Genomic DNA, 20,048 nt, shown 5'->3' on the forward strand with positions numbered 1-20,048 from the left:
TAACAGACTAAGCCCTCCAGGCATCCCTCAATCTGGAGATTCTGATATGTCCCCTGACAAGCCTGATCTCTACCACCATTGCCACCCCAGCCTCTACCATGACCACACACATGCTCTGACACACGGCTTCTTCTTTTGAAAGACATTTTCACAAAGAGAAAGTGTTGTTCATGAGGACAGTGTGGTGTAGAAGCAGAAGAAAAGTTGTAAGCCACTGAGCTAGTCCAAATACTCCATCTTCATTTTTGGGGGAACATAATTGGAGGTCAGAGATTAAAGATGTGCCTATCGGAAGTCAGAGACTGAAGATGTGCCTAAGGTCTCCCAACTGGCAGAGTGGCACCTCACCATAAATCTGAATCCCACTCAGCTCTCTTGCAGCCCAGACATGGCACCCTTAGGTGTGAACAGAATTTCAGCATGCAAGAATGAACATGCAAGAAGGCATTTAGAATTCAGTTCTCCAAAGGGAGCTTTCCCACAGGCAGCGTGGTGAGGCCAGTCTCCTCGAAGCAACTGCCACAGTCTCCTGTGAGCACATGCCTTGGTCGCAGAGGAGGTGGGCACCTAAATACCCTCCCGACTGTGGTGCTAAAGGTCTGGTCTGGAGCATGTTCCAAGCACAGCTTTACACAGGAAACAACCCTGTGCTGCATAAACCAATAATGAGCATGATTCCAACACTGGAAACCCTGTGGGGTATCCTTGTGCACTCTTCAGGGAATTCTCCCACAAGGGGGTGGGAATATACTTCTTTCTGGAATGGCTTTGGGCAAGACTAGAACATGGGCCTCCTGGGTAGACATCAGGATTTATTTAGAAGCAGAGCAGGTGAAGGTTTCTGTACCAGTTAAGTCAGTCACATACTGGAGCCTTTTGAGGCACTTCTTTCCTGCAAAGACTGGAAGACTGTGGGCCTTCCACACACCGCGAGGTGGATGGTGTGGCGGCTTCCATATTTTCTGATACACGTCATTGGCAGTGGCACATTGCTGGGCATCATGAAGTCACAATGGCTGTCACCAGGATGACAAGGCTGGGTTCCTCACAGTCTGTGGGAGGTAGACTTTCTGATCTCAAGGTCTTTTCCAGCTCTGTCATTCTAAGATGTGCCCTAGGTACCCAGGAAAGGTGCAGTGGGGTGGGGGGTGGGGGCAGCTTGGGAGGATCCTCCACTGGGCAGCAAGAGGACGAGGAACAAGTCTACTTAATGATCTTAATACCACAAACTGCCCGCTACTGGGGAAGAGGCCTCCCTTCTCTCTGGTAGTGGGATGTGACCGCAGGGCAGACACCTGCATCACACAGGGTCCTGGGCAGCTGTGGGCACAATCAGCTGTGAGACAGGTCTGCAAAGAGAGCCCTAATCTGCATCTGCTAATGAGGAGCGACCCGCCTGTGGTCTGTGAGCACAGTGGTGGACAGGCCCATTAGTCACAGACGGGAGAGCACAGGACCAAGGCACAGGGCACCCAACAAGATGCACTGTGTACTACTTGAATCACCTCCGAGATGCCCAGTCCTCCCACAGGTTGCCATTAAGGCTTCCCTATCATTCCTGAGCTGCAACATTCCCTCTTCTCTAAAAACTCCCCAGTCGTGGAGGCTGTGCCTAGGACAGGGGGTGCACACTGCAGACACAGGTAATAATAACTACGAGTTTGTGACAGCTTGCTGTTCCAGGACGAAATTCTAGCCTACTCGACTTTATCCAAGTGCCTCGTTTTGGGCTCATGGCAGCTGCTCAATGGAAGTTTATGAAATGAATGGGTGGCCTGCCTTATGAATTATCTGTGGAAGTGTCCCCCCTCCCGAAATGTTTAATTGGCAGAGAAAATGGCTCCCTCCCCACCCCACTCCCAAGGTGAGGAAGGGTCATTTCAGAGGTCAGGGGGAAGTGGGGAGAGATGGCTTCACTCCCCAAGGCCAGCTGGTAAATGGGGAGCAACACCTAGGTATTATTCAATCCCTGGGAAACAAGCTGTCACCCACAGGGCCAGCAGGGAGACGGCACTTACCCTTTCACAAAAATAGTAGCTGGGCGTGCACCAGCTGAGTTTCCCAGATCCGGAATTGCAGGCCTCCAACAGGCCTCCCAACCAGAAAGGAGACTAAGATGTGGCTCATGCAGTAGCTATTTCCTCACACTCTTGTTTAGATGTGGATCCACGCACACAACCCTTACCCCAAATCGCCATCCACCTCACCCTCTTTCAAAAACACCAAATAAGTCAAGGGCTGAGACACTTGGTTCTGCACAGATATTTTAAATTAATCTTGAAGCAACTTAAAAGGACTGTTTTTCTCTCCTGCCCCACACCCAGCACATTTTCTGTGGCAGCTGGGTCAAGCCTGAGCCACATTTTCATCACTGACTCAATATCAAAATATTCCGGGGTTGCCTTCTTCCCATCCTCCCTTCACTGCCCCTGTTTCATTTTTGATATTCTCTCCCCCGCCTCTACACACACCAAACATACCACACACACACACACACACACACACACACACACACACACACACACACACACACACACACACACACACCTTTTTATGGTATGAACACACCTAGGACATGGATCCTAAACTTAGAGTCCTGCATATAACTGAGGGATTGTGTACTTGGATAGGGATAAAAATACGCCTTGATTTTCACTAACCTCTAACTGAAATATAGGATTCCCTTCGATTATGAATGTAGGCAGCAAACTACATTAATGTTAGCAATACTCATGCCTCTGACATCAATAGAAACACACACATGTTGCCCTGAAATGTCATATATGCTCATCACTACTTCAAAATTATGGTAGTTATAAGACTTCAAATACAGCTTGTTATTTAACATGTTCCTAAACAAATATAAAAGTTACTCTTGTTTTTAAAAATGGAATAACCGTACTTCAATAATTATTTTCCAAGCCTATATATTATTTTGTACATTTACAAATGTTATTCTGAGAAGGGTCCCTAGCCCAGAAGGTTAAGAGTCCCTGCTGTCCAGTGAACATTCGAAGATGGGATTTGAGATTGTCCCCAGAGTCACTGGGGCGTGGGCCAGAGGGCTCAGGGGTTAATAGGCAGTGCTCAGCAGTAGCATGAGGCAGCTTCTGGGAGCAGACAGCTAGCATGGCTGTTGGGTCAGAGTTTGGGTGGGCTTTGGAGACAGACCCAATACTGGCTCTGTCTAACCCACAGTGTGATCTTGGGCAAGCCACTTCATCTCTCTGAGCTTCCAGTGCCTGTCAGCATCCATTCTGAGCATTCCTCGACTGTGAAATAGGGACAATAAAATAGCATAAGAATCTTGTGAGCATGAATTGAGAAGATAAAATGTGTGGCAGAAATTACTGCTTAGTTGACCAGTGCTTGGCTGACTCTAGAAGGTCAGCCTGCCTTCCCTACCTGGGGATTTCTGAGGCTCAGGTGTTTTGTTTTGTTTTGTTTTGTTTTTGAGACAGGCACTATCTGTGCCCTATGAAGGCTTCTCATAACCTTGAGTTTCAGGGATGCGGTGAAATGCCTCCAACAAAACACTTCTAAGCAGACTTGAGTCCCCTGCCCTCCTCTTCTGACCGTGGCTCACTGAAACAGGCACCCAAGCCAGACTGCAAAGCAGATTCCGTGCCGCAGAGCGGAAGAGACAGCAAGTAAAAAGGAGACGTCCAGACCTTTCCAATATTGGCCACAGGAGCCAAAGTACCTGCCGCTGGCTTCACAGAGCAGCTGCTTCTGACCTGGTGTCTCTCCTCATTTGGTGAGCAGTGACAGGGATTCTGTAGTCCCAGGGGCCCCTCCCAGGATGGGGCAGGGCCAGAGTTGGACCTCAGCTGCCAGGGCCCTGGGCAAGGAGGCCTCAGGAAGGCCGGGGGGGGGAGACCTCAGAACTCCTAAGGTTGTGCCAGAAACCCCTCTACATGTCCCTTCCAAAAACTGGCTTAAATTTTGTGGAAAGCAGCTATGCAGTCTTTACAAATCACATATGTTGGTTTTCATCTGATTTTATAAAAGATTAGAAAATATAAGGAGAAATTAAAATCAACCATAAGCCTGGCCCCTTGAAATCAAAACTATTAGCATTGTGGTGAGTTTTTTCCCATTTACACCTATGTTGGCACTCTCACATAAATTGGGATCATAATCATATACAGTTTTGTAGCCTGATTTCATTACTTACAAATACCTAGAGACATTTTCAATATAGGCTCTTAAAAGACACAAAACCATCATGTCAGATGCTGTCGGTAAAACTCACAGGTGACTGAGATGTCTTGGTATCGCTAAGGCTAGTATTATGCATTTAAATATAAGTTCCCCCCAGAAAACTGATAGGAGGAAAACCCATTTCACTCTTCTTAAAGTGCATATTATGTATGAAGTAAACTCCCATCTTTAGCTTGGAGAGAATCTACAGAAGATACTTTTGTGTCTTTGGCAAATAGGCATGATCCATCTTTCTTTTTCACTTTCTCATATGTCCCCTGATAAGGGGAAAGCTTTGAAAATTCACTGCTGGAAAAATGGGGTCTTGCTTGAGAAAGTACTCAGCAGCTGAGGAAAAGCCTGCAGAAAGACGTGGTATGGAAGGAAGAGCCCTGAACTTCAAAGGGAAGAAAGCGGGATTCATATGTCAAGTCTGCCATTAAAGCCCCAAGATCAAAGAGCACCCGTTTCCCTGCATGTCAGCAGAGGCACCACCACCCACCTCAAAGGATCAAAGGGCCGCAGATTAAATAAGAGGCCGCCTGTGAAAGGGCTTGGTCAATGGTAAAGGACACTGCAGAACAATAATCACTAAGTCGTAACAGTATTATTTTTGTTGCTTCGCCGACTTGACCCACTCACTGCACGTCCTGACAAGGGGCAGTGAGCCCCGGTGTAGAAGTGTAGACTCTGGAGCCACCTCTCACGGCTCAGGTTGGCTGTTATTTACCTTCCTGGTTTCTTCATCTGTAAAATGGGATAATGATAATACACCTACCTCCTAAGATTTTTGAGATGATTAAAATAAGTTAATTTACACGTGGTGCTTACGACACATAATAAACACTATATAAGGGGAGCTGTAAAAAGTCAGTGATCAATGACCAAATATATGATTGAAATAAATCAGCCAAAAGCAGTAAGCACATTTTTTTTGAGAGAGAGAGAGAGAGAGAGAGAGAGAGAGAGAGAACACGCACAAACAGGGAGGGGGGGAGAGGGGAGGGGCCGAGGGAGAGGGAGAATCTCAAGCAGGCTCCACATTCAGCATGAAGCCCCACTGGGGGGCTTGGTCCCACAACCCTGAGATCACCACCTGAGCCGAAATCAAGAGTCAGCCGCTCAGCTGACTAAGCCACCCAGCTGCCCCCAGTAGGTACATTTTTTAAAGCTTTCCAAGAAAGTATTATTCATCAGGAGGCTGTACTAGCAGCCTCCATAAGCTCCCCTAAAAAGCTATGGAACCCCTCCCCAAGCCCCGCTTGGCTTTGGCAGCTCCCCTCCTACCTTCTCGGCATCCTGCTCAAAAAGCCGCAGCTGGAAGCACTGGTCCAGCTTGAGCTTGCGCACATGCCACATCTGGTGCAGGTGCTGCCGGGTGGAGTGCAGCTTGTCCAGGAGGCTGGTGATCTTGGGCACCAGGCTCTGGAAGTCGGCGCTGCCCGGGATGCAGTTGCGCCCCGAGAACCCATCGCTGCAGCGGATACACTGCAGCAGCCGCTGCCCCTCCCGGTCCAGCTCCTCCACGGGGGCCTTCAGCACCTTCTTCTTGAGCTGTGTGTGCTCGTCGATGAGCCGCCGGGAGCCTTCCACATCCACAGGGAACTCCTTCCGGGCCAGCATCTCCTGCAGGTCCTCGAGGCGGGACAGCAGGTGCACAGCACTGTTGAAGAACTCCTCCAGGGAGAGCCGCAGCTCTATCCACTCCTCGTGGTTGTAGTCCAGGGAGCCATCGAACTCCTCGGTCAGCTGGGAGGGGTCCACCAGCTTCGTGAGGCCCTCCACGGACACCATGCTTGTCTGGGAGGGGCAGACACAGAGAGGGGGACTCAGTGATGTGGGGCGGGCTGGGCAGTGGTAGGCAGAAGGCAGGAAGTCAAGGGGGAAAGGCTGAGATAAATCCACACATTAATGACCACAGCCTGCCTCAGAAAGGGCGAGTGGGAGAGCACACAGCCCGGGGTGGGGGGGGCAGGAGCCGCAAACCAGCCAGGGTCAGTGTTTCAACAGACTGGCTAAGAGTTCGGGACAATCTCTCGAGCCTCTTATTCCTTCCAAGACTCACTGGTAAGACCACAGTACCCAAGGAATCCTGAAATATCAGCCCCTGCCATCCTGCATATCATAGGATAGGTGAAGAAGCAGAAGTGAGAAATGTGTGGGTAGCAGAAGGGGAAGGGAAAGAGGGTGCGAAGAGAGAGGTCTGGCTTACCTCGAAGATGAATTTGGAGCTGCCAAAGTTGGTCTTCTGCTTCTGCCAGAAGTTGTCGGGTTTGATGATGAGGGCCACATGGATCTCGGCTGGAAAGGCTTCCTGCAGCGTCTTGAGGAGGGGCTTGATGAGGTCCCACTTGGAGCCCCGCATGTCGATGATGACGGTGAAGCCACGTTTGCACACGTCCTCACTGTGGGGAGGTCAGAGGCCAGGCATGGTCACTCTGGGTGGATGAGACTTTGGGGAACACAGTCAAAAAGCATCCCAGAAACCTGCATTCCTTTTAATCTGGACTACCCCTCCAACTTCACAGGATGTCTCCTGGCTGCCTTCCAATCCAACTCAAAATGCACTGCCTCAGAAAACCTTTCCAGGTTAACCCCATCTGACCAAGGGCATTCTGGCTTCTCCCAGCACTTAGCAAGTAACTCAGCCTTCCCTACAGTCAGTTGTACCTGTTTGGATGTTTACTATTCCAGCGTTCATAATTGTGTTTTACTTTTTTGTCTCCCTTTCTTGCTCCTGGCATGAATCATGCTTTCCCTATTTGAATGCAAGCTCTCTAAAGACAAGGACCCTATTGCCCTTAAATCTGAGATGGAAAGTCTTTGGTATGCGTCTGTCCTTCCCTGTGCTCACATCAATGACAGACACTGGTATGCTTTACCACTGAACCCAAACTGGGCCAAAAAATCTTTTTCCATAAAGTGCTCTAGGCTGATCTATCTATTGATTAGCAAATGGTACACGAAGCACTGATAACATATAATTGCCACCACTGTATTTAAAATGTGTAACTTGTAGTTCAAATGTATATCAATTTTTTTTTTTTTTTTAATCAGGTTGCTGAGTCGTGCTGATTGCTCTTAGATGGCCAAGGGTGGACTGGCTGGGACAGTGGATGTAGTACAGTTTTCTCGTGTACTTCTATTACACCAGCCTGGGTATAAAAAAGCTTTCAGGAAGCTAAGAGAGGGGAAACTACTCTTGAAATCAAGGCCAGATGACGTGACAGTGGCCATCTTGAAAACCAAAAAGTAATCAGGCTAAGTGAATCAAGATGTTGCCATACAACTTATTAAGTAGCAACCTTTATCTAAGCACTTGGACTTTAACTATAACTCCTAAGAAATGAAAGGGGGAAAAATGCAGGTCAAAATAGTTATAACATGTCAGTTTGGAAGAAATTCTATGTTTTGATAGTTAGGGGTATTTCCTTCCATCCTTCTTAGTTTATTTAACCTATGTATCTATTTTATAACTCAAAATAGATTTTGGTTAATTCACATTTTTATATAAATCCTGGTGTAGTATTACCTTAGGGTGTTTTGTTTAATTGCCTATTTCCCAGATAGCACTTGCTTTAACCACTGTGCATGCTGCATGACCCACAGATGTGTCCCACCACCCATCAGTCATTTAGAGCTACTGGAGGTAAGGCCACAATCGGACGATCTGAGCTGCAAAAGGAAACAAAGCCCCTTTTCAGGCTTCATTCTCAAGTCTCAACCAATGATAAGAACGTCACAGATGGTGAAGGAACCACAGCTCCTGTGATTGTGTGAATGTCTCAAGCATAGAGCAGCTTACTTAGGCTTCCCAAAACTCCCTGGGCAAGGAGACTCTTTCCATTTCTTGTTGTTGATACAAAAGACTAGACTCAATATGAGAGGATGCCTGAGTCTTTTGTTCCTCCTCAAATCCTGCACCCCAAAGAAAAGGAGTTGCCTCTTCTCCTTCTTTGACTCTTACTGAGTCGACAAATGGCGAGAGTCTTCCATAAATAATTTTCTCCGCCCCATCATCTGAAAGCAAAGTGACTCTTTCTTAATTTATGGAATTTTCTTCCCATTATAAGAGAAATACCTGCTAATTATAGAAAAGTTAAAATATTCAAAGATCTACATAAGAGATGCTAATGGTAAGAAGCTATGATACTCTGGTCTATTTCCTTCCTGTCTTTTTTGTGCATGTAATTTTCATACTGCATAGTGTTCTGCTTTTTACTGCAACACAGAATTTTTCCTCATACCTAAAATGCCTTCAAAACTATTACATTTAATGACGCATAGTCCATCTTATACCTATAGCATAACATAATCGTTCTCATTAGTTCTTTACAGAAAGGCATATCAACTTCTACGTCCATTAACCATGTGTGAGAGTTGCCCCCCCTTACTGTATCCTCATCAGCACTGGCCAATGAATTTTTTAAATCTCTGCCCATTTTCTAGGAAAAATATTGCATTACATTTAAATTTGCATTTCTTTGATTACTAGCTATAGCTTATTGGCCCATAAGTATTTCTCTGTGACTTACCCAATTAGTTCTTTTATCCATTTTTTATTGGACTTTACTGGCTTCTCTCATTGTTCTTAACTTTATTTGGCTTGACTCACATTCGCTGCATGCCCACTATGTCAGGCACTGCAAGGTAACCGTGGTCTTGCCTTTCTTTAGAGATGACCAGCTTCCTTGTTTACCTGGTCCCCGGGGTTCCACTGTTGTTACTGTAATTATGCTGACAGGAGAAATCTTCATCCCTAATGACAAACAGTCAATGTTGCCATCAAGAGCTGCAGTGTGACTATCCCAGTATCTAAATGTGGAGATCAGTAGCAGCCTACACACTATTAGCTAATAATCCCTGACAACCAAAAGTAGAAATCAGGCACTGATATTCTCTAGGAAATTCTCCCTAGCTCAGGAGATGGGGACAGACGCCCAGGGGCTGAGTGCTGAAAGCTAATCTAATTGGCATCTTTCTATGAAAACAGCCTAATCTCCCAAGGCGCTCTGTATGTTTGGTTTCAAGGAAAGAGCATGGTTGGGGGAGGGAAAAGAACTTTTTACCAATGCTTATTCTATGCCAGGGCCTGGGGTCGGGCACTTGATACCCATTATTTCATTTTATCCTTAAATTAACTTATACACTTGGTCTGGTTATCTCCACGTAAGAAATAACGGAGGCACAGAATTGGCCTAAAGTCACATGACTACTCAGTGGATAAACAGAGAGACAAAACCAGGACTTTAAAGCCCATGCTCAGGTCACTATATCATATTATACCCTACCATTTGCCACTGCATGTGTTTTTGTAATTGAGGGTGGGGGTTACGAGTCCATGATGGGGATTAGGTTAGGGCGCTCACAGGAGCTGAGGGCAGCTAGGACAAGGCCTCCAAGTGTGTGTCCTCTATTCTGCCGTCTGTGAGAAATCACCAAATCACAGAAGCAAGAGAGCATGGCATATTGAAAAGTTCCCGCAGTTCCCTTTGTTCAGGCACATGGATAAGAGGCAGAGAGTGATGAGAGGGTGCTGCTCTAAGTGCTTTAGAGAGCCCTGTTCTGGGTTCTCACCCTCCTCTTGCATACCCTCCCCTTACCAGGGAACAAAGCAACTTGCCACCTACAGTCCACCCACCTTCTAAACTAAGCTCCTACTACCTAAAACCCTAAAATTCTCCACCCAAAAGACCCTTAACCTACTTCCTGGGCCCACATATACCTCTTTTCTGGGTCCAATCCCCCAAGGACAAGTAACACCACCAGTACGAGCACAGAGATGTGGCTAGAACGTGGATATGTGAGCTGGGGAGTCCACATGCTTGCAGGAAGACAGAGCTGGGCAGTGGGCAGGGAAGGGCGGTGACCATGGGCTAGGGGCCAGTCTCCTTGGATTGCCAAGTTCCAGCATGGAACTCAGAGCAGTCTAACAAATCTAAATGTGAAGTTGGCTTCCTAATTCGCTATGAAGATATATTTGTCAAAGTAGAGGGTAGATGTTTTATTTAGCAGTTCGTCAACTTGCTATATTACTTTTCAATATTTACACATAGGGTATGTGGGTTTCTGTTTGTACTCTTGCCCCGGGCATCACAACGTGAGAAGAAGGCCTTCCGAGAAGAAGCAGGAATGGAAGCAGACCTCAAATCAGGATGCATCTCATACCATGGCGGGAGCGCTGGATTTATCCTAAGGGCAGTGAGGAACCACTGAAGGGTGCCATTCAGGGAAGGAACCTGAACAGATGATTCGCAAGAATCTCCCTGCAGCTGTGCAGAGGGAAAGTAAATCGGGGTCAGCCAGCGGGAGTGGCCAGAGTGGAAGCAGAGAAGTCACCTCCTTTGGATCTTTGCTAAAATGGCTTCTACATGAGGGCCCCCTTGGGCCACCCTCTTCAAAGCTACAGCTGCCACTAGCACTCCCTACTGCCCTTCCCTTATTTACTTTTCTCCTTAGCACTTATTACCACCTGGATCATATAGTTTACTTATTCACTCCTAGTCCATCTTCCCTCACTGGAAAGTAACATCAGGGAGGGCAGGGATTTTTGTATTGATTTCACTGCTGGATCCCCAATGCCTAGTACAGTGCCTGGTGCATGTTAAGACTCAATAGACTGAGGTAGCACTTAAGGGCATGGCATCTAGAACCAACCTTTCTTGGCCTGAATCCTGCTTGGCTCCATCACTCACTTATTGAGGAACCTCGGGCAAGTTATGTTTAACCTCTATGTCTCAGCCCCTTTACTGTAAAACATGGATAAATGTGAATACAAATAACTACATTACAGGGTTACTTAAAGGTTACATTTGTTCATGCACATGAAGCATTTACAATGGTACTGGACACATAATCTGTACTTTGTAAGTCTCAGCTGCTAGAAGAGATGCCGTGGGTGTCCCACCAGGGCCCCTTTATTGACCACCACACCCAGCCTCCAGCTCTAAAAGTGTTGCAGCTAGCAGCTCACACCTGAGCCCATCTCTGGAGACTTTCCTTCAACTGATGGGTGACACCTCTCCAGGAGACACCTGGGCAGTGACAACCCCACACCAGGTCAGGGGGGTGGGAGGTCAGTGCCTTTCTATTACAAGGTGCCAAAGCTCTGCCCCTCTACTTCAAGGCAGAGTGACTATGAAGTGTGACTCACACTCCAGAGGCTTCTCATTCTCCCAGTCAGTCTCCGGCTAGACTTTATCTGAGACCACATCCTTGCTGGGTCTTTCCTCTTCCCTCCTCTGTTTCTCCAACTCCCCTAGAAGTTTTTCTGAAGAGAATGCCCTTAATAAATCATTTACACCCGAATCTCCATCTCAAGAAACACAGCCTCAAATATACATCTATGAATGTCCTACATACATGAAATTCTGAAGGCAATTTGATATGTGGTCTGGAAATTAAAAGAAACCCAGGCTGCCAATTTTGACTCAGGAATCATACAGCGCCCGGCACGAAGTAGGCATTCAATAATAATTTGCTGAATGAATACATTCAGGAACTGTGATAGATATGCACAGAAGTGAGTGAGCACCCAGTGAAAATGAGTAAGGTGAAAAGAAACTTCTGGAGTCAAAGATTGGATTTACGGGAATATCAGTGTTTAAGAGATGGGAGAAGAAAGTAGATGAGCCTGAGGAAAAAATGCAGAGAGGTTAGGGAAAACCAAGAGAGGAATGAAGTCAAAGAAATCAGGGAAGAGGGGGTTTCAAGGAGGAATTGCAGGGCCAAACACTGCAAAGAGGTAGGTCATTAACTGAGATCAGAACTGTTGCGTTTAGCAACGAAGAGGCCTTGGTCCCATTGGTCAGGACTGTTTCAGCGTATTAGCCCAGACACTGGGTGGAGAGCAGAAGTAGTCTTCCTACTTGACCTCCGAGATGATTACAGGAAATGTCAAAGTAAGTCAACAGAGGTTGCTTTTGGTACACTCTCATCCCTGGCCCCATCTTCCCAACTCTGGAAACAGCCAGGGTCTGCACACGGCTCTTTGGCTGCCCAAGCCCTGGGGGGCTCCCCAGCCTGCCTCTTCCCCAAGCCTCCATGCCCCCAGACCTCTTTTCCTCTCATTGTGCTCCATGGAGAGCAGTTTGAGTAAACCAATTTACCCTGAAATATAACAGGTAGCCTTCCTTTTCCCTGGAGGTTATTTACCTTTTAAATGATATTTATTAGCCCAAATTAAATGTTCATGGGCAGAGTACTACTGCATTGTATATGGGGAGGATGGAAGCAGAGAAAGATGAAGTTTGAAGCAATAGGCCTTTAAATCCACTAAGGAGGGGAAAGGAGAGTGAGTGGCCCTCCCCATCTCCCACACCCCTTCTTTAGAGAGAGAACACATCCACTGCTCACTTCCTCCTGCCCCACTTGTTTCCCATCTGGGACTTGAAACCTGGACCCCCTCGGCCAGCTTCTCACCCTTTGTGACAAATTACAGCCCCTTCAAACTGCACAGTAAACTGTTTCATGAATTCTCCGGTGCCCTCAGGCCCAGGACATAAACGTATACTTTATGACTGATTGGATATTTCTTGTACTCAGTTGTAGACCATTTACTCTTTTGTTCATTACATGTCACTGGAGCTGTTTTCACCCAGCAAAGTTGTGCTATCTCATAAAAAGCATTTGCAGTACTTTATGCCAATGCTTCTCAAACTTTAGTGACTTTCATTGTCACCTAGGACACTTGTTTAAAAATGCTGATTTCGGGAACCCTTGCAGATATTATGATGAAAATCAGTCTGTGATGAAACCTAGGAGGCTCCCCAGGTGCTCCAAAGACGATACCTTGACTCTCTTAGGTGTGACTTGTGGGAGTTTAGTGATAACTCACTTTGTCTAAATCACATTAGGATGGGCATTAAGAAATAGCAGGTAGCACACAGCCAAACAGGGCAATGTGTGCAAGGCACACCAACAGCCAAGCTCTATAGCAGCCTGTCAAACATGCTACCAGCTTTCTCTCTATATATCACCATGTTCTCTCAAATGGAGTAATTTACTGGAAGCACAGGCTTGGGAGGATTTCCGTCCTCGCAGTCCACTTCTCTGGTTCTTTTTGCAAAAACTCAGCTCCTCCTCTCTTGGCCTAGAGAGGCTTTCCCTGAAAGGCCTGGCGGCTGCCTTCCCCAACATAGCAGTCTGTGCTCAACCAGACACCTGCTGGAGATGTGCCTCCCTAGGCTTCCCTCTCCTCTAAATTGCCGTTAAATCCTTATGGAGTTTCTGCTTCTTATCATACACCTGACCTGGCAGGCTTATCTAAAATATCTGGGCAAGTCCTGGGTTACCTCTGGGTCCCCCAGGCCCTGCCCACATCTGATGCCCCCAGAGTTGTCTCTTGATCCACGAGGCTGTGAACGCTGTAAGGGCTGTCCCAGGTCTGATTGGTACGGGTATAGAGGGTCTCAGTGGTGGGCGGTGAGGAACCAATGAATAGGCGTTTTACCACTGACCCTTCGCACTCCTGGTGGCCCCCCATGGCAAAGAGAAATCACAATTTAGCAGCACACTCTTGAACCCAGTCCCCCAAAATGGTTTCATTAGGCATGACTGTTACTGTTGCTTGTACCACATTCAAGTGTCTTTGGAGGAGGCTTAAACTCGCCATTCAAACCATTTCCAGCTCATTCACACACTCACATGATCTGTCTGCTTGTTGGCGTTTGGATCTGCTTCCTCTATCTTAGCTGCTCTTATTATCCCTGCCCTTATTCACACATTTGAAGACTCAATGCCTTTAGCTTGGGGGGCAGGGATTAAGATATGCATGCCTCAAGCTAAGGGTTGCTTTGGGGCCTGAACAGCAGGGCAGAGTACTGGTCAGGCCAGGGTTCCACCCTGGGTTATAGCCCTGGCCTCAGGAAGTCCCACTTCCTCCCAATCACTGCTCACTCAACTCCTCGTCCCTGGCCAAGTGAAGCCCAGACCAGCCCTCTGCATTCCGTCCGGGCCACATCAGTGAACCACCCTGGATACCACCCATTCTCATCTGGCTATGGGGTCAGATTCAAATGCCACCTTCCCCCTCGGGTTTTCCCTGATCTCTTCAGGGAAAGATCGAGGGATCTCCCCCTCGCTAAACCAGACAACATGTCATACATGCCTCTCTCAACTGCCTTATTAGTTTCAATCTTGTATTAGATTTTGGCTTCTCATACCTCTATGCCTTCATGCTTGCCCACACCAACCCCATCTTTGCCTAGATAACTTCTACTCTAATTTCAAAGCTCAGCTCACATGTCTCTTTCTCCAAGAAGTCTTCCCTTCCTGATACATCTCCTCCCATCCCACTCCAACCTCACTGGGATAAAGGTTCTTCTCACATAGTGCCATAACCCTGTCCTTACTCTGCATGGCAGCTGTCGTATGTGGGGTTGGATCAATTTCTTTATCCCTCACAGGCATTTATGTGGCTTCAAAATGAGAGCCTAGTTATGAAGGTGCTTCATAAATAATATGGTGTCATGTAAATATATTGTATTACCCACTGATTCATTAATTTTATTCATCCAACAAATATTTACCGAGTCCCTACTCTATAGCTGGCCTAGTGCTAGGCACTAGCAATATAAATGTGGACAAGACAGAAACATGAAGGTTACATTCTATCGGGAGAGATGGACACAAGACAGTAGCTAGATAAGGAGAATAAATACAAGTTGTGAGAAGTCTTAAGAAATTATCAGGTGGTCCGGACAGGCCACTATGAAGAGCTGACATTTAGGCAGAGAACAAAACTATGAGAAGGAGCTAGTTAAGGAAATGCTGTAGAAAGAATAACGCAGGCAGTAGCAACAGCCTGTGCAAAGGTCCTGAGGTGGAAAAAAGCCTGTGTGCTGGCTGCTCCTCCATTACAAGGGAGGAAGCAGAGGCAGTGAAGTTCCGTAAGGAAGCAGGAGACCAGCAGCCAGATCTAGGTTGGAGCTCTAAATCTGGGGAGCTCAAAAAACTCAAGCTGGAGAGAAATATAAAATGGGAGCCAAACTAATGAAACAGAGCAGCTGTTTTTGATAAAAATGGGACATACACCTATTAATGATAACAGCTAATTTCACTGAGCACATGAGAATCTCTGTGTGCCAAGCATTATGTATGCATTATCTTATTTATTCCTCACATGAACCTCACAAGTAGCCGCTATTGCTTTCCCACCCTATGGTTAAGGAAGCTGCGGCTCAAAGAAGTTGAATAAGTTGCTTAAAGTCACCAGAAAGAGCCAAAATCAGTATCTGAATCTGCTCTGTTTGATTGCTATATCTGCCACGCTACCTTGACTCAGAGAGACAAAAGACAACTTGAGCTTGAAGCAACTTTAATGCTTCCTCCTGGGAATCCTTCGTTTGCTGCCTTCCGCTCTAAAGTGAAGGATTCGCAGGAGTATGCATCAAAGTTGCTTCAGGTTCAAGCTGTCTTTGTCTCTCTCTTTTTAGAGTTGAGGGCAGCACGTTCCCAAGCAAGAAAGTGATTTGCTCAGGGTCACACAGTTTGGGTGGATGTTTTGGCCATCTGCGCGAGACATCCCGCTGTCAGTCTCCCTGCTTCCAGTCTTCCAGTAGCCACAAGAACTCTGGAAATGAGAGGAAGAAAAATTCTCCCTTACATCAGATAATCTGAGTTGGAGGTCCAGGGTACCCTGTGTTGAGTACTAAAGCCCCTTCCCAGGAATGAGGGCCAGCCTGAGGCTGCCTTCCACTGTGCTCTAACAGCAGGGGGATGGCCTAACCTCATGTGTCCCAGCTTCTGGCATGCCACCCAAGATTTAGCCTGTATCTATCAATGTCCAGCAGTTTCTCACTTGAAACAGCTCCTGGAAAAAATATAACATCAAACCATCCTGATGGCAGGTGGAGGAGCAGAGATCTACAATGAGCACCACACCAACAGACCTAGTGAAAGGGCAACAAGGGTTTGTGCTTAGCAAGTACCACTGGGGGCTGCTCGGTTGGTGCAAGTTGTGGGGTACAGGGTGTCACCAGTATAGGGTGTCAGAATCCTAGTGTTGGGACCCAGGAGGGCCCAGTGCTTGGGCTATGATGAAGCAGAAGCAATTTTCAAATCAGACCTACTCACTAAGTTGTCCAGGGAAGGTGAGAAGTTAACACTGTGGTAGGGAGCTAGACTGGTCACTGAGCAGTGGATGACAAAAAGGAAGGACAAGGTTTAAGTGAAGGACTTCTTGTGTAAATGCAGCAACATGGGCCCTGCCACACATAGCTCTGTCCCCACAAGTGGAGGTCAACCAGCATCGCAGGATGATTTGGAAGGATGATTGGGGAGGTCTTTCCCATGCTGCATGGACAGCCTTTAATACCTGGGGACAGTTCTCCATGAACAGAAAGAAACCAGCAAAGGGAGGAAGAAAGAGCAGCCCCAATGAGTCATCCACTGCAGCCTTTTCCCTTGAACTCCGCTGTGCCTGTGTCTCCCTAAAAATCATTTCATGGGCTGAGTTCTCCATTCTGAATTTGAGCAGAAAGAAAGGTCTCTGGAGCTCTGAGAAGGGAAAGATGCCCCTGACCTATCTGTGTCAGAGTTCTCATGCCATCCTTAGGCTGTAGAGAGTCTCTGGCTATAGGATCTAGATTTCCTTTCAATTCTTCGTCCATCGCTCTGACCAGGGTTAACGTTTTCTACCCCTCACTGTTCCTCTAATAGCAGCCCTCTGCAGATTGCCCCAAAGCACACCGCACCCACTTTCTTAAACAACCAGAAATCAGCGGGTGTTAAAGAAAAGTGCTAAAGACACATTAGCACCTGCTTTAAAGTTTCTAATTGGTATAATCAGAAGCAGTAAAAAGAACATTGGAGGAGACAAGTGCCTTACTGAGAAATGAGCCACTCTCTAGGGAACGCTGTGTGGTGAAGGAGTGTTTGCTGGCATGGACGGTTCTCAAACTCGCCCTTCACAGCGGGCAGGGCTCCTGGATGGCTGGGTGGTGGACAGGTGGGAGAGAGGAGCTCCGAGAGGTGGCAGGACCCCCCGGCCTGTTGTGGACCTCTCTTGGCTGGCTCACAGGTGACTGTCCACTACCAGCTGGCTTTCTGTCAGATTCTCAGAATCCACGTCAATCCATCCAGAGGTTTTTGTTTTAGTTTCTTATTTTTTGTTTGTTTCTTGGTTTTTGGTTTTTGTCTGTTTTACTGAAAGACACTCTGTCCACTTTCCCAGGTTAGGATTATTCTACGGAATTTGTGCCTTTTCTACCCATTTAACAACACATCTTTTACACCTGCACCTCTGACCTGTGATGCCAGGGCTGGGGGGCAAAGGTCAAAGGTGATGCTTTGTCTTAAATCAAAGCCTAAATTCTTCCCCTGGAAAGCAAGGAGACTGACTAACTGGTCTCGAGTTGGACTCAGTTGTGTTTAAAAGTTCCCTGGTGGTTCGAATGCACATCCGCAGCTAAGCCACTACTACAGCGAAGATTCTGCAGATGTGCCTGCCGGTTTCCAGGTCTAGGAGCTCCCCCTGGCCATTCCCCCAGGCTCAGTTCTCCCAGAAGCAAACCCAAGTCAAAGCCTCACAATGGAGACCAAATGAAGAAGGTTGCCATTTTCCACCTCTTTAAAGCCTGTTGCTTAATTCCACTCAAATGAAGCTGTTTAATCGAACAAACAATGCTGATTGCAAATGTGCCCAGAGCAAGGAAATGACTGATTCCCTGTCTTCCCCTCTCTGCCACCCCACCCCCACCTCCAGGGCTTAGTAAAGTACTGAATAGCACAGACGCAGGCTCCGTGATTACTCCAAGCATCCCCAGGTGTGGCCATAAAACGATAGGTCTAGTGGCCTAAGAAACACACCAGGACCTCTGTATCTGCATATTGACGTGTCCGAGATGCCACCTTTAAAACACTTTCTAAAAAGTCAAATCTGCTCAGATACTCAAAAGAGCATGCCATAGGCGGAAAGGAGCTCCCAAAGAGAGTTCCAGAAATGGCACGGGTGACAGCAGGACCAAAGTGATAGTACACAGCCTTCCAAAGGATGGTTGCCTCAGCGGGGCCAGCCAGGGTTCGCTGCATAAACCCTGGTGTCCTTGCTAATCAGCAGGTCACCTGGCCATCTCGCAGGCTCTGCAACATAACTTCCATTCGCCAAAGGAAGAGTCCCTGTTTTCTAAATCAGACTGGCTTGGGGGCAGGGCACTTGGAAGGAGCTACTCTTGGCTGGGGGGAGAGGAGCTTAGAAACTCCTAGGGAAGGACAGAACAATTGCTCCTAGAAGTCTGGGGCTGGCTGGCCAGAGAGGGAAGGCGGCAGAGGGGCACGTTCAGGGAGGCTGGGATGGAAACTGACATATCACTTTCCCGACAGCAGCCTCCTGCCCCATTTCCCACCCTGCCCCCACAGAGCTGTCCGTCCCTTCCTTCTGGGGCATGCAGAACATGAGGCAGAAACAAAACAGAAACCAAAGCAGCAGAGGGAAAGAAGGAGCAAACTGGAAACTGAAACCACCACTTTTCCACACAGCCCTCCCCTGTTCCTGTCCCCCTCAGACAAACTCCAGGGCCGTGCTCCTCAGGCCGTCTCCACGGCCCCTTCTTTCCCCCATAGTCAGGCTGGTTGCAAAACAGTTATCTTTTAACTAGGGGGAGGGGAGTCATTATGGTCACTGCTCATACATCTATGAGGAGTAAACCGAAGATCAAGTCCACCTTCCTTCTAACCAAAGTGCCTCCGTCACCCCAACAGAAGACAGAAGGAGCTTTTCCCAAACAGGGAGAAAGAGAAGAGAGGGGGCCCAAGCAGGGCTGCGAAGGTGGGGCCAGGGCCGCTCCCGCCCACCAGGGGACAGAGCAGTGACTCTTCCTTGCTCACCCTAGTCCCTGTTGCTCTCACCCCTCCTCCCCCTCCTCCTACTTCTCCCCACCCTCGCACGGGGTCCCCCCCTCTCCTCTCGGGCTCTGGTTTCCTGGCAGAGCAGGTGGAATCCTCATTAATAAACCACACGTTTCCTCTAGGAAACAGTCTTGGGTCAAGTTGCACCTGTGCCCACCTTTACTCCTCCCCCTCCCCCTCCTCCTGCTCAAGTAATGGTGCTTTCTTGAAAGCCCAGCACTATTTGCCTACAGCACAGGCAGACACATGCCCAAACACACCCACCAACACAGACCCCCTCAGCTACCCCTCACACAGTCACCCCTGCATGCCCACCGGGCTTCACCAACACAGGAGCTCTCCTTCCCAGGGGGCAGGAGGCCATCATCCTGCAGCCAGCACTCCTTCCCTCAGGCACCAGGCCAGGGTTGCCCTGGCCAAGGGCTCTGCCGAGGTCCCCATGATGTATGTGGAAGAAAAACCCTGTGACGGCTCAGGCACAAGTGGGGAGGCTGAGAGCAGTACCGGAGGCCACAGCCAGCCACAGAGAGGTAACCTGAGGGAGGGGGATATGTTTCCAATTGGGAACTAAACAGGCAGGGCTCCAATGGGTCTTTGTTCCCACCTGCAGCAAGCTCAGAGGCTCGGGAAGCTCATGTGTGTGTGGAACAATCCTCTGTTTATGACCATGGGGAGTTCCTGACCTCCAACGCATGCTGCTCTGGGGGCCACCTGCTGTCCCACAGGCTCTGTCCATGTCAGGGGGCAGCGCTGTGTTGCAGCAACTGGTCCCAGCAACATCACTGGCCAGCTGGGCAGCCTTGGGCAGGTCCTGGCACTCTCTGGACAGCCCTTCACCCTTTCAAAGTGAAGGGGTTGGCTTGGCTGATCGCTACAGTCCCTCCTGCCTCCAGCTCCCAGATTCTAATCTACCTGCTTCTTTAAAAATCCAGGTCAGATTTTATGTCCAATCAGTTTTCTCTGGTTAAGTCCATTTACCTGGTCTGCCTGTTGAACCA

At 48.0% G+C, this 20,048-nt stretch overlaps 1 protein-coding gene across 21 annotated transcripts in view; it reads right to left on the reverse strand.

The window, feature by feature from the left end:
- Window positions 1–20,048, reverse strand: part of KALRN (kalirin RhoGEF kinase) — a 646,977-nt gene that overhangs the window by 416,147 nt on the left and 210,782 nt on the right. For all 21 annotated transcript variants that reach the window (XM_035724481.1, XM_035724478.1, XM_035724483.1 and 18 more), the window contains exons 4-5: window positions 6,416–6,608; window positions 5,491–6,003 (exon numbers count right to left, since the gene is read on the reverse strand). In XM_035724481.1, coding sequence (XP_035580374.1) covers window positions 5,491–6,003; window positions 6,416–6,608 — 706 coding nt within the window. The remainder of the gene's footprint in view (window positions 1–5,490; window positions 6,004–6,415; window positions 6,609–20,048) is intronic.

Source organism: Zalophus californianus, chromosome 1 (genome assembly GCF_009762305.2).
Source record: "Zalophus californianus isolate mZalCal1 chromosome 1, mZalCal1.pri.v2, whole genome shotgun sequence".
NCBI lineage: Eukaryota > Metazoa > Chordata > Mammalia > Carnivora > Otariidae > Zalophus > Zalophus californianus.